This window comes from Leptonychotes weddellii, chromosome 2 (genome assembly GCF_054177405.1).
Source record: "Leptonychotes weddellii isolate Sample4059 chromosome 2, ASM5417740v2, whole genome shotgun sequence".
Taxonomy (NCBI): Eukaryota; Metazoa; Chordata; class Mammalia; order Carnivora; family Phocidae; genus Leptonychotes; species Leptonychotes weddellii.
In genome coordinates, this window is record NC_138370.1 from 92,554,752 (window position 1) to 92,569,861 (window position 15,110).

General features: G+C 37.8%; 1 protein-coding gene and 1 pseudogene across 1 annotated transcript in view; one reads left to right on the forward strand and one right to left on the reverse strand.

The window, feature by feature from the left end:
* Nucleotides 1–297: 297 nt before the first annotated feature.
* Nucleotides 298–15,110, reverse strand: part of UGT8 (UDP glycosyltransferase 8) — a 79,770-nt gene continuing 64,957 nt past the window's right edge. Inside the window, exons 3-6 of the mRNA XM_006727956.3 lie at nucleotides 8,551–8,693; nucleotides 6,550–6,626; nucleotides 3,185–3,404; nucleotides 298–2,595 (exon numbers count right to left, since the gene is read on the reverse strand). Of these exons, the coding sequence (XP_006728019.1) occupies nucleotides 2,232–2,595; nucleotides 3,185–3,404; nucleotides 6,550–6,626; nucleotides 8,551–8,693 (804 nt within the window). The 3' untranslated portion in view covers nucleotides 298–2,231. The remainder of the gene's footprint in view (nucleotides 2,596–3,184; nucleotides 3,405–6,549; nucleotides 6,627–8,550; nucleotides 8,694–15,110) is intronic.
* LOC115943322 (large ribosomal subunit protein eL33 pseudogene) lies at nucleotides 6,692–7,270 on the forward strand (annotated as a pseudogene).

Sequence of the window (15,110 nt, forward strand, 5' to 3'; positions counted from 1 at the left end):
TTACCAAAACTGGCTCACAATAAGCTTACTAGGAAAAAAAAAAAAAAGAACAACAATGATCAGTAAATGCCTACACTTAACATTCTTAATTGTGGGATAATTTTAAGATCCATGTTGATGTACTTATAAGGTAAATCCCTCTGTTTAATAATAATAAAAAAATTCCCACATAACATTTTGTTTTTTACACTGATATACACATATAAAAGTTGGGAGACATGTCTTAGAAATATGTTTATAATGGATATACATAATATTGTGAAATAAAATCTGAATAAAAATTTTATTCCAACAACATTTCTCTATTTTTAAATCATGTTTATTGTTTAAGTTTTTATCACAGTGGAGATTAATTTATGCTTAATCATCCAGTGAGTGCCTACGGTCAACTTCATCCAATTCCAAAAAAGTAAAGTCAACTCATTCATACACTCTAAGCTTGTTCCCATCCCACCATTCATTGCCTGTGTCTTTTTCCCCTTTTAACAGCAACATAATGGTAAGATTGTGAAAAGGTATAACTAATAGGCTTATATGTAAAATACCATTTCTTCAAGTATTCAGAGAGCAGTACATTTGTCTGCATTGTACATTAGAAAACGATTTGTGACATTATTTCTAAGTAGAGGAGAGTGGCTCCTGGTGGGAGTGTAATGAAGTTGTATGTCATAGTGTATGACAAGGATTTACAGCATTCTAGAATTTTCACAACTCTTCCCATGTTAGTGAGTGTCATTAGGTGAACGTATGTTTCTAGTCTCAGCTGTCAGACATGGGATCTCCAACTACGAATAAATAGAGCATACACTCAACATGTGTAGTGCAAATGCTAAGTAAACAGAATGACATAGAATAAACTCATAGTTGCCAACTAGTGAATGGTTCGGCCGGGAGGTCCTGATTTTATGATGTCTGTGACGTGCATCCCTATTCTCAAGTGAACACTGTCACTGTTCCGTGTCAGCCACAATGACTGGGAAACGCTACTGAGGTGGGGGGAGGGGGTGAAGAAGAGAGAGGGAAATAGAAACTCATTTCACAAGCAACAGATACAATTTCTCTGTCACTTCTGTAAAACAGGTGAAGTCTGATCTGTTAACAAGATCTCAAACCTCTCAGACAAAGAAGGTACCAGTATGGAGAACTGTAAATGTCCCATTTAATGAAGTGTTGGCACCTATGTAATATGGATTGTGTGGCCCAGACAACAAAAAGGATGAAGAAGATGTTTTTTAAAGTTAAAACTTTGGAAATATAACACCTGAACATTAAAAAATTACATTATAAAAAAGCCATCAGTTACAAAAACATTCAAATAACGGCCCTCCCTGTTTAAAGATGCCACATAAGCAATAATCTTTAGTACTTTGAACAAAAGTCAGAGCTTTGTGGCTTTGTCTTAATTATGCATTTAACGCAATGTTATTCATTAAAATGAAATAGAAGAAAAACTATAAAATTCTTCCAGAGGCAAATTATTGGTAGGGGGAGAACAAAAGTAAAATATGACAACCGATTTATACATTTACTTAATTGCATGTATTTTTCCCCCAGAAGTGTCCACAGCTTATAAGAAAAAGAAAACAAAAACATAAAGCAAAACAAAACAAAAAACTAACACAAACAAACAAAAAACCCAAAAAAGTATAAAAACGGTGCCATGTATCTTTTCATTTTCTTCCACTGCATTCAGTTTTGAGGGAAAAGTGTTCTTTCATGGTAAAGTGTTCTGAGTTCACATATGTTAAATTCTAGAAAAGCAACATTTGGAGCCTGTCTTTCAAATTCATTCTTGAATGTGTTGCACCCTCAACAAATATGCCAAGCAGCCAGCTAAAAATTCTCTTAATTAGGAAATAAACATACATACACACATACACGCAAACATATCTTTTTAAGAGAAAAGAAACCATTCCTCATCTGGGACACACACATATCAAGACTCAAAACTAAGGTCTGACATGGTCACTTAATTGATTTAAATAATTCAGACTTCTAAAAGGTTCAGTGCCAAAACTCTCTGTATCAGTATTCGAATAAAATACATTTTTACATTTTAGGTTTGTGCTTTTTACAGCTGTCTTAATTCCATAGAATCTTGTTAGTAAGATCAGATCAGGGAGTGTTAGAATTGTTTACCAACATTTTACTTTTAGTAGTTGTTAGACTAAATTATAGTGATAAAAATCCAATGACTGAACAGATTCGTTACTATCCTGTGGGCTGTTGGCTCATTTCACCTTCTTTTCATGTTTAATATGGCCATTTCTTTTGTACTTGCCATTGAGGATTCCATTATGGTAATGTCCATTAACTGTGCTATGCTTATTTCTAGACCACAAACTTTTGATTTTTCTGTAGATAAATTTTGTCACCCAGGACAAGAAGAAGTAGAACAAGGCAGCACCAAGCAAAAGCACAAAGGCAATATCCAGTAAAAAATACTGACAGAAAGAGATTTGATGGACAGCGGCACGTAGGTGATGGGCTCCGTTGTGACGAAGAATGTAATCTATCCAATAGACAGTCCGATTGACAGGGTGACCAGGTTGATCCTTGTGGATTTCTGAAAGCTTCTGGGCCCTCTGACGGTAGCTATGGAGTGGAGAGGCAGAACACAGAATGATCATGTCAATACAAGGTTCAGTATTATGACTTTCTCAATATAAAAATGAGGAAAATAATAAAAGCAACTATTCTTTATTAAGTACCTAGTATGTGCCAAGCACTGTGTTAAGTGCTTTAAACACAGTATCTTATGTTAAGACAATAAATTTTAAACAAGTGAGGAAAATGGAACTCGGGAGAGACTAAGTGACCTGATTATGATTACAAAGTTGAGATTCAGATTCAAGTGTTTCTGACTCTACACTCCAGTTTTTTTGGTTTTGTTTTGTTTTTTGCTATACCATACACCTCTTACCCACACATACTCCTTCTCTCAATATGCTTTCTCCCCCAGTTTGGGAAATCCTGGTAGAATATTATTCAAGGTCATACATGCTAGCCATATGATTGCTATCTTTATTTTTCAAATTATAGAAGACATGCAGAAGGCATTAGACACAGGAATCTAAAGGATATTTCTATACTTGGTCTATTGACAACCTCTTGGTAATAATCAGTTTATTGACAGTATGCTGTGGTATATATATATTTCATCTGCTTTCAATTGAAAACTTACCTGGGATTATTGATAACTTTCACCAGTGCTTCATATAGCTCTCCTTCAGTAACTGTCTTCCATTCTAGCAATATCCCCATGCCTTTTGCCTGGACCCGAGTCATAGTATCATAGTGGTCTCCAAAGAGTGGGATTCCCACTACAGGTACACCGTGATACATAGTTTCAAAAATACTATTCAAACCACCATGGCTCAGGAAGGCTTTAATATTTGAATGCCCTAAAGAAGGATTAAAAAAGAAAACAACTTAACAGTACTGTGAATTACTCGAAAAAGAGATTTTCCAGAAATCTCTTAAAAGTCAACACTATAATACACATTTTAGATACAGGATTTTTAAAGGCATGATTTCACTGATTCCTGCTCTACATCACTTAAAATGCTTATTATATAAATAATTAACTGATCTGTATATATTAGTTAAGAGCCATTTTTAAATCACTGAAATTTACAGCTTTAGGGAGTGTATTACAACTTTCCCTCAACTGTAAGTATCCACTGACTAGCCACATCTATTTAAATGGCCAATAATAAATAGGAAGTCAACAAAAGCAAGAAATGCCAAAAATACCAGGGTGCAACCACATTCTACTAAAAGTAGACATCCAGGGCACCTGGGTGGCTCAGTCGGTTTAGCATCTGCCTTTAGCTCAGGTCATGATTCCAGGGTCTTGGAATCGAGCCCCGCGTCGGGCTCCCTGCTCAGCAGGAAGCCTGCTTTCTCCCTCTCCCTCTGCCTGCAGCTTCCCCTGCTTGTGCTCTCTCTCTCTCTGTCAAATGAATAAATAAAAATCTTTTTAAAAAATAAAAATAAAAAAAATAAAAGTAGACATCCATTTCTGGATATCCAAGTATTTACCTCTCTATACATATATTTTAAAGATTTTGTTTATTTGAGAGAGAGAGAGCAAGAGAGCACAAGCAGGGGGACCGGCAGAGGGAGAGGGCAAAGCAGACTCCCCACTGAGCAGGGAGCCCAATGTGGGGCTCGATCTCAGGACCCCGAGATCATGACCTGAGCCGAAGGCAGACGTTTAACCGACTGAGTCACCCAGGTGCCCTGGCATTTATCTATATTAATAAGTAGAATGCATTTTGTAAAAAAAAAAAAAATGTTGAGATGTGGGGCTGGACTGCTGAAATCCATGAAGAGTTTATGTGCTTATCCAAGGAGGAACACTGTACCGTACAAAGTATTTACAACATTCAAGTCATGTCAGCTTCTATGCTTCACAATTTTAGGGTCCAATTTCACAGTTTGGGTATATAAACAAGTAGGGACTGACACATAAAAATCAGTTGTAAGCGATGGAACATCATGTAACATCTAGTTGTCATGGGGATAAAAAAAGATAATTTATCAAAATTAATGAGGTATTTCAAAACCCAGATCTCCTCCTGAGCAGCCTATATTCAGAAAGGGACCAAAAGCCTTGTATAAGAAGTGCAGGACAAAGAAACATTGCACTTAGGAATTGTGTGCCATGGCCAGAAAGGAACTACAGCTCACAGAAACAAACCTTTTAAATATTCATACACCAGGCAGAAAACGGACTCTGGGTGTTGAACCTCGGTCTCAACTGGGCACCGGGGCCCTCTTTACCCCCTGTCTAGCGGGGTTAGTCACTCAGTGTCGCCTTTGCCTACAAATAGCTTCTCAACTCAGCCCACCTAATGGATCTGCCCTCTCAGTGCAGTTCAAACTTTCTTTTTAGCAGCAAAACCTTTTCTTTGAACAAAACCTTACTACCAAGCCCAGCAGTGACAAATGAGACAGTGCTGATGGGTGGAGGGCAGGGGGGGGAGTATGGAAGGAAGGGAAGGGAAAGAGAGTGGTTCAGTTCCTACTTCTCATCCTGGCGGAATCTGCTGATCACGGTTAATAGCCAACAGAGGACCCACAAAGTCATACCTGGTGATACAAAGGACACTAATCTCGGCAAAGGCAGAGAACTGAGATTCTGAGGAACCCGGAAGAGCTATGAATTTGAGGAGGACCATTGGGTGTGGACCACTGAGTAGCTACACCTTGCTGTACAGCCTCTCAGAAAAAAACCGTGAGAACAGTTCAGATGTTCTCCGATAGCGGTATCGCACCGTGACACTGAAAGAGTTGACAGGCGATTAATTTAAATTTCCTGCTTCTTTCTACCTTCTACAGAATCTGAAGTCATAATAGTAAAGACATAAAAAAAAAAAGAAAGAAAGAAAATGAAATACAAGTATTAAGAAAAGTAAATTGCCCTGTTTCTCCTTCAATTTTGTCATTTATAGAATAATACATATAATGAACTAGATGAAAAGGAATTATATATATAAAGAAAATTCCTCACTGTTTTTTAGTTATAAAAATCAATTTGCTGTTTTTTACGATGGGTCATTTTATAGCTTCTAAAAAATACTTTTCAAAAGCCTATTTTTAAGAATATTATTTAGAGCCACTTACATACCTCACTGTTTTTCAGTTACAAAATTCAATTTGCTGGTTTTTAGGACGGGTCATTGTAGCTTCTAAAAAATACTTTTCAAAAGCCTGTTTTTAAGAGTATTGTTTAAAGACAACTAACATAATCTGTTAGATTTTAGTATTATTGAACAGATGATAGTCAATATTACCAAAACTCAATAACATTTTTATAATGTCCTTAATATCTTAAAGGATAATATGGCATCATGTTTTCCTAGATATTTAATGAAATTACAGTTTTACTAACTATGCTTATTCAACACAGAGTTAAATTACTTATTTCAAATATCTTAAAAGAAGTGCATATAATTGTTATTTTAGTTTTTATCTGAGGATCAGAATCCCAATAAATAACTAAATCATGTGTTTATTTAATAAAATGTTTCAAAAATGTCTGGTGATTTAAGGGGAAATCTAAACATACGAACCAAATAAAGATAAGACAAACTGACTGTTTCCTTGGCCTTCTGCTTCTCTTTGGTTTCAAACAAATGAATAACTTTGAATTTTTCTGAGTTCTCAGATACATCTGTAATAAAACTCTAACACAAATCTACATTTTCACTGTTTTAATTTTACTATCTTTAGCTGATTAGTCTAATCAGGTATAACTTTATTCACTGCTAGTTTACACAGCTTATTAAGTATATTTTCCAGAAAATTAAAATTAGTAACTGGTCTAAAATTTTTAATTTATAGACCCAAATGATTATACTTGACAAATTATTTTCCAGTAAATAAAGACTTGACTTGTTGGTTTGAAATCTGAGATACTGGATGACATAATGACTCTCTCATAAACTACACACATTATCACAGAAGACGTTCAAGTGCAAAATCACATTTACACAATTAAGATCTAAAAGCCAAGTAAGTACCTACATGTCGCTGACTTACCAAGCAGGTCATTTTGTGGTAACCATTCTATGAGCTTCGTGTTGTTTCCTAGATTCTTTGGTTTGGTTCCAGAAAACCTAAAATGTACAGAGACAATGAATCTATCAAAAATCAAACTTTACTCCTGGTACGGACTCTGGTTAAATTATTAAATTTAAAATAAACGTTAAATGATCTTTTGTTGATATCTTAAGAAGGAAACCATGCTTTAGTAACAACAAAATTGTGATTTTCTTTTTCACATTTTCACTGATTGAGAGAGATCTAAAAACAAAACAAAACAAAACAAAAAATCCAAAAAAACACTTGGTTTGTCTTTTCCCGCCATCTTGGAGCCGGTGGAGGCCTGCTGGGAATAGGACTCCTATAATGCCAAATAATGTCTGGAAGGCTGTGGTCCAAAGCCATTTTTGCTGTCTATAAGCAGGGTTTCTGGAACCAGAGGGAGCACACAGCTCTTCTTAAAATCGAAGGCGTTTATGCTATGAATTCTAAGCAAGAGATGTGCTTACGTGTACAAAGCAAAGAACAACACAGCAACTCCTGGTGGTAAACCAAACAAAACCAGAGGAATCTGGGGAAAAGTAACTAGTGCTCATGGAAACAGTGGCATGGTTCGTGTCAAATTCCGAAGCTACCTTCCTGCTAAAGCCATTGGCCACAGAATCCATGTGATGCTGTACCCCTCAAGGATTTAAATTTAATGAAAAGTAAATAAATAAAGGTGTAGATCTGTTCTCTTGTAAAAAAACAAAAAAGACACTTGGCTTATATTGGGATCTATCTTCCTTCAGTTCTCACCCAATTACAGAGATGGGGGTGACTTTCTGTGCTAGAAAGTCACTCTCCAGGGAACCCAGAAGGAGAAATGTGAAGAAGCAGGGAGAGTCGCTGGGCAGTGGATGGATAGCTCCAGTCTCTGACACCTGGAGCCTAAAGGAAGGTGTGAGAATTGAAAGAAAGCAAAAAGGACTCTTCTCTAGCTTGGCCCCAGAGACAGGAGTTCTGTGGGGCGAAGGATATCACTAAGTGGTTTCTTGCCTTGATCTTTGCAAGATAAAACATGAACATGCTTAAGGACTGAGGGAGTGGCAAGAGTCTGAACTGAGCAGACACAAACTGCCCTAAATAAAGCAGAAGGGTACTTTCTGGGTTAAGCCTAATAGAGGAAACACAATCGGACTGGCATCCAAAGGAAAATGTCTTAAACAGTAGGGATAAAGTACGTATCCATTTCATAGCTCAGCCAGGAAAAGTGGGAGTTAATCTTTACACAGTTGTTATAAAGGAAAAATCCGTGTTACTCAGACCCTACTTGTAATGGCCTGAGACTTCGGGGACGATGTTGTTCACTGCAGTATTCCTGGATCCCAACGGCAATGACATTCAGGTCTGATGTTTACATGCTGGGTTGGGAAGTCCAGAGACAGACACTTCTTGGCAGGGCCTTCCAAAGGAAGCTGGGCGTAATCTATGGATCTGTTTTAACCAGCATTAACTGACAAGTGATTGTGTTTTTTAAAACCTGGTCTCTTGGATAAATGAAATAAAAAGCATTTATAAAGGGCAAAAGGTTCCATGAAATATTTTACCTGTTTATTCATTCATCCATCATTCTTTACCTCATTCCAACACTGATTTGAAGGTATATAGAAGGTATGTAGAAATGCATGTAATTACAACAATTTTTTAAAATGACAATAACTAACAGAAGGAGAAACAGGATATAAAGCTGAGGGGTAACATAAAAGGATAAGGATAAATCATTCTGCATCATATTTTCCTTGTAGGCTACAGACTTGATATCTCTTTCTTTATCCATCACAGAGTCTTAGAAATTAGTCCCTAGATTTCAATACACTAAGAAACAAAATGAAAATTGGGGGGCATCCTGCTAATCTTGCCAGGGAGCCAGTGTGCTGTGCTTGACCGGGACCTGCAGGCTAAGCAAGGAGATACTGAAAATCAACAGTGAAGAAACAATCGACATTATTACCTTACCTCCAAATCACTTTTTGGGGCAATCTCCCCAGAGCTCCAGCCAGTTTGTTAGCAATGTCTTCTGACAGATACTTGACACCAGCTCCGAAAGATGCCAGGACAAAGCCATGTTCATTAGCACCATTTACCCACCTTTGGAGATCCTACAAATCAAAATGTAGCAGTTAATTTTATGAAAGACCAATATGGTTCATAATCAGCTTCAACAAGAGCCCAGTTTTTAAAAAGACTTCAGGTAATTTTCTTAAACCATTAGGAAGTAAAGGACATAAAATTTTTCTTTAAATAACTGCTTTTGTTTAAAATATTTCACCTGACAACACTAACTGAAATAAGGAGGGTGGATGGCTAATTTAGTAAGACCAACAAATAACAACAACAAAAAATCTGTAGCTAACGGCCTAAGATCTCAGTCAAAAAATTAAAACTGATGCTTAAAACACGGTCAGTAATAAATTTGTATGAGGAGGGCGCCTGGGTGGCTCAGTGCGTGAAGCGTCTGCCTTCGGCTCAGGTCAAGATCTCAGGGTCCTGGGATCGAGTCCCGCATCGGGCTCCTTGCTCATCGGGGAGTCTGCTTGTCCCTCTCCGTCTGCCTGCCGCCCCACTCTTGCTTGTGCTCTCTCTCTCAAATAAATAAATAAAATCTTGAAAAAGATTTTTCTATGAGGATACAAGTGAAAGATGTGGATTGGACATAAAACAAAAACATTAACTACCACCCTCACCCCCACCCAGGAAGATTTTTGTTTTTAGGAGTGGGCTGACTTTATCTTGGTCTAAGCTTGGTAATTTTCATCTCTGTGTTATATGATAAGAAAGAGAAGGAGTTAGCTAATAGTTCCACAGATCCATAGGCCTAATGAGTTTTACTATTTCCCTAAATATTTCTCCAACTCACAGAGAACACAAATCATACATGCTCTATAGTGAGGCATCCAGGGCTTCTAGAAATCTCTGAATGGTTGCTCTCCCTCATGGTGCAGGAAAATGCTAAATTCCCAAACCTGTCCTTAGACAGCCAACAGATGCTCATGTAACTCGTGCAGATCCGAGGTTAAGTAGGGACAACTCTAACACTGCAGGAATCACTCATTTTGGAGGAAGACACATGGATAAATTTTTGCCAGTATGGTTGATTTATACGGAAAATGAAAGCAGTTAGTTTTGAGGGATACTATCCTTGCTTTATTTTATTCTGTAGGCACAAACTTGCTTTTACGGTACGTTAACCCCTTGAATAAGTCTTTGTCAAAGACACTGAGCTTCAGTTTCCCGTAGGAAAACTAACAGGGCCACAGCACTTTGAGGAACAGGTAATTCCACAGTAAGGAAAACCAACGTGCTGTTGACAACATCTCTGCCATGATACAGGCATGAAAACAGGGGACAGACCACTCTGTATTCATGATGTGCGGAGTGAGCTGTCCCAGTTAGGTCTCACGGACCCTGCAGGTCTCTCATTCAGAATGTTCTTGGCATTTCACACCCCTTTCTGACATACCCTGATTTACTGAAGGGGGAGTGGGGTGATAACTGCACAGTAAGAAGAACTATCACAATGACACCACCACCCAGCTCAACACCAAGTATTTATATGGAACATTAGCCCCCCCATGCTTCCCTCCCCTTTTCTTTTATCACTTAATGAGATCTGTATTAATGACTCTATTGTACTCATTCTTAGCAGGGGAGAGGGGGCCACATTTTATTTGTGTCCGAAATGAGTTAGTGGGTAGTGTCGCTAGATGACTGGGATGATGATGGAAGGGGGTACACCCTTCTAGCTACTGAGTGGGTAAAATAGGCTGTGATTATTAATACAGCTTTCAATTTACATTCTACTACATTTAGCAAGAATATCACATGTACTGAAAATATAACAGTATTATCTGTGGATTCAAAGTAAGAAACAAGAACAAACTGATTTAAAATTTTCATTTTAGATGCAGTCCTAAGCCAGATGTACTTAAAACAAATATGAAGGCTGCATGGTAGAATGACTCTAATACTACATTTTATCCCTATGGTTTGTCTTCAAGTAATTTATCACCTACTACCCAGTTCTCTAAAGATTAAAATTTCAGGGTCAACGCCATTTTTAAAAAAGCTGACATTCACATATACTAAGCCTTACAATAATAATGTTATTTAAATTTTGTTTCCCAAGGACTTAAAAGGTCTTTGAGTTTCAACCGACTCTATGCAATAAATACTTCAGTTGTTTGTTCTTTGTTGTGCATGGCATAAAATAAAATCCATTAAGCTATTTTCCTAGATTTTTTCCAGCCATACTCATTAACCATTTACAGGAATATACTCAACCATCTAGCCTTTATTGATAAGAAAGGGAGCAGAGAAAATGTTAGTCATTATAGTTCCCTTCAGGAAAAGTGCTCAGCATTTTTAGAAGATAATACTCCAATTGGCTTAGAATGAGGCCTCAAGGTAATTTCCAAACTGCTCTTCCCTGGGCTGGAGGGAGAGGGGACGTGAAAGGTCAGAGAAGGAACAGTGAGCCTGACACTGGGCTCCCGGACGTAACCCCCTCCCCCATGAGCTCTCATTTTCAGCTTGAATTCACAAAACGTTTGGTGTGACTTATGTTTTATGGGAACACAGAAGGGGTTGGGTTTTGGGCTTGGCTGACAAGCGTGCCAGGCAGCAGGATGAGCTGCAGCAGGCAGAGGCTGAAGGGATCCCGAACGTGCTGAACTCACGGTGAAGATTTGGGAACCGGAACATCTTGAAAGGGCTGAGAGGCCCCAGTGGGCATCTTGCCTCTATATACATATGCAGTATTTTCGGGAATTTAAGACCCCGCAATTATAAAGTGCAAATTGATTTAATAACAACTCTTCAAAAAAAAAATAATAACCTTCATAATAAGTGTGTTCAATGTAAAAACAAAACAAAACAAAACAAAACAATTCTGGATATTTAACACTGTCAAAGATAAAGGTACTTTAGGGGGCGCCTGGGTGGCTCAGTCGGTTAAGCGGCTGCCTTTGGCTCAGGTCATGATCCTGGGGTCCTGGGATCGAGCCTCACATCCGGCTCCCTGCTCAGTGGAGAGCCTGCGTCTCCCTCTCCCTCTGCCTGCCACTCTGCCTACTTGTGTTCTCTCTCTCTCTCTGTCAAATAAATAAATAAAATATTTTAAAAAAAGGAATAAAGGTACTTTAGAACGTCCCTGCCCCCCTGACAAATACCAGGTAAAAATATAGAGTAAAAAAAAAAAACCCCATTTACAGTATCAACAAAAACTATATATATCTAAGAGTAGAGCAAGCCTAACAAAATACACAAGATGTACATGAAGAAAAATTTACTGAAGGACAAAAAAGAAAAACTGAGGAAGTGGAGATGTAACATGTGCCAGGAAAGAAACATCAATGTTCTGAAGATGCTATTTTTTAAATAAAATTTTTATTTTAATAAAAATAAAAATTTTTAATAAAAATTCAATGCATTCCCCACCTACATTCCGAGAGGACTGCTACGGAACTAGAGCAGTCTAAAATTCATCTAGAAAAGAAAGTGTACAAGAAAGGCCAAGAAGATTTTGAAAAAGAACAGGGAAAGAGAGTTCTCCTTCTAGATAATCAGAATGCACTCTAGAATCTAGAGCCATCTCTATGAAATGTTCAGTGTTAGGAGAAGAGACAGCAATGAAGGGGGCAGCAGAGCCAAACCCCTGCCTACACAGGAACCGAGCATTTCCATCAGCGGGGAGAAGAGTCACCTACCACGGATTTAGAAAAAAAATGAGGTTAGATCCCTCTACTAATATGGAGAAGGATTAAAAAGTCAAAATGAATTAAAATATATGAAATACTTGAAAAAACTCCTCAAAAGATACTTTTATTGTTTCTGGGTGTGGAAGGCCTTCCTGGGCCAGTCACAAATCCCAGAAGTCATAAAGAAAACACTGAGAGGGGCACCTGGGTAGCTCAGTAGGTTAAGCATCTGCCTTCAGCTCAGGTCATGATCCCAGGGTCCGGGGATCAAGTCCCACATAGGGCTTCCTGCTCAGCAGGGAGTCTGCTTCTCCCTCTGCCTGCCGCTTCCCCTGCTTGTGCGCTCTCTTTCTCTGACAAATAAATAAATAAAATCTTTTAAAAAAATAAAAAAGCAAAATAACAATAATAATAGTAATAAATAGATGCAGAAATAATTTCAATATACATAATAAAAGATTGATAAGACAAAACAAAATAATGAGAAAAAAATTTCCACAAAGTACTTCAGGAAACACCCATTTCACAGATGGAAAGCAAGTGGCATTCACATGGAAAGACACTTAGCTTCACATGCTAGCCAGAAAAACACAAATTCAAATTGTTTTCATCTCTTATTCTCTGTAGTCTCTACAGTCCTCTGTTAGATGGTATCAACATAGAATTTAATCCATTTTAACTTAAAAAAAAAAAACCCCGAATACAGTATTTACCCTTAAGTATTATTGTTTTCTAATTTTCTGTCAACTTTTTTGTTTTGCTATAAAGATAAAATGTCTTTTCCTAAATGGCCTCTTGGTCTATTGACTTAGTTAGCACTTTTCCCACATTAAGATTATCTTTTAAATACCCATAGTTTCCTTTAGTAATTTTATAGTTTCATTTCTTCAATTTTTTTTGGGGGGGGGGTTGCAACACTGGTTTATTTTTTATTTATTTATTTATTTATTTATTTTTTACTAACATATATTATTTGTTTCAGGGGTACAGGTCTGTGATTCATCAGTCTTACACAATTCACAGCGCTCACCATAGCACATACCCTCCCCAATGTCTATCACCGAGCCACCCCATCCGTCCCACCCCCCACCACTCCAGCAACTCTCAGTTTGTTTCCTGAGATTAAGAATTCCTCATAGCAGGGAGATCATATGATACCTGTCTTTCTCTGAATGATTTATCTTGCTTAGCATAATACCCTCTAGTTCCATCTACATTGTTGCAAATGGCAAGATTTCATTTTTTGATGGCTGCATAACATTCCATGGTGTGTGCGTATATATATATATATATATCCATTCTTTATCCATTCATCTGTTGATGGACACCTACACTCTTTCCATAGTTTGGCTATTGTGGACATTGCTACTATGAACATTGGGGTGCATGTGCCCCTCATTTCTTGAATTTTTAATCCTTCATCATCCAGAATCTCTTTTTGGAGGAAAGAATGAGGCTAGATGCATCTTTACTTTTAACCCAATGAATAGCCAGTCTTTTCAACACTATTGAATATTTCCTCTTGTTATTAATGTAAAATTCCGCCCTCTCAGTGGATTTCTGAATTCTATTCTGGTCCATGGATCTATATATCTGGTTATTCCTGTGCCTGGGCCAAAGACTTTTATTTACTGGTATCTTATAACACATTTTAATATCTGCAGTGTTAGATTTCTCTCATTAATTTTTATTCTGGGGATTTTACTAGTTATTCCTGTATTCAGCATCTTCTTTAAGGACTCTTCTTTTTTTTTGTTGTTAGAAAATAGTGTATTATGTCAAGTTTTAAAAATCACAAGAGCTTTGGTTACAGTTTTGCTAAATACATCCACGGACACATTACTGCAGCCCCCAAAGTAGTAAATACTGCAGTGTTATATGAGTGAATTTAATTATTTTAACATTTCCTTTATTGTTGCCAAGTTTGTGAAATTTATAAATATCAAGGAGAAACTTGGAGAACAAAATAAACAATATGAACTTGTCATCGATCATTCTACTCCTATCTGCTCTGCAATATGTTGAGTGAGCTCAAAAATACAGTTTCATGGTTACAGGTAACTGCATTTGCAGAAGTAGACAACCGACAAACCCCGACTCTTCTTTTTGAACACATCAACCGCCATTTACTAGCAGTACCACTCCTCACGTAGGTTATGACGATTTGCGCCTATATGGACTGATAACACTTCATTTCACACACCCTATCAGTTAAAACAGTGCATTCAGTCCTTTCTACCCAACTGGCTGGCACGCATGCCGCACACTGCTCCCTAGATGGCGCAGCAAGCACGGAGTACGTGTGTCTGGTGCCTGCAGAGCGCTCCCCAGGCTTCTGACCATTAGGACAGGTCCAAGCCCCCAGCCTATCTCTATGGTATTTCCTGCTCCTTGTCTAGGGGACGAACTCGGTCATTTTCCAAATGCAAAGGAAAGCAAAATTATCACAATAACAAATCAAATATTAAGCAGGAAATCAGCAGTAGGCAGGTGCTTCCCTCACTATATTACTATGAATATTTCCATTCCTATACAATTAAAATAATCAATTTAGATATTTGCGTAGGATTTGCTATAAGGTAATTATACACACACACACAGCTTTTGAAAAGAGAACCTCACAATAAAAATTACCACTTTAGGGGCGCCTGGGTGGCTCAGTTGGTTAAGCGACTGCCTTCAGCTCAGGTCATGATCCTGGAGTCCCGGGATCGAGTCCCACATCGGGCTCCCTGCTCAGCGGGGAGTCTGCTTCTCCCTCTGACCCTCCTCCCTCTCATGCTCTCTGTATCTCATTCTCTCTGTCTCAAATAAATAAAT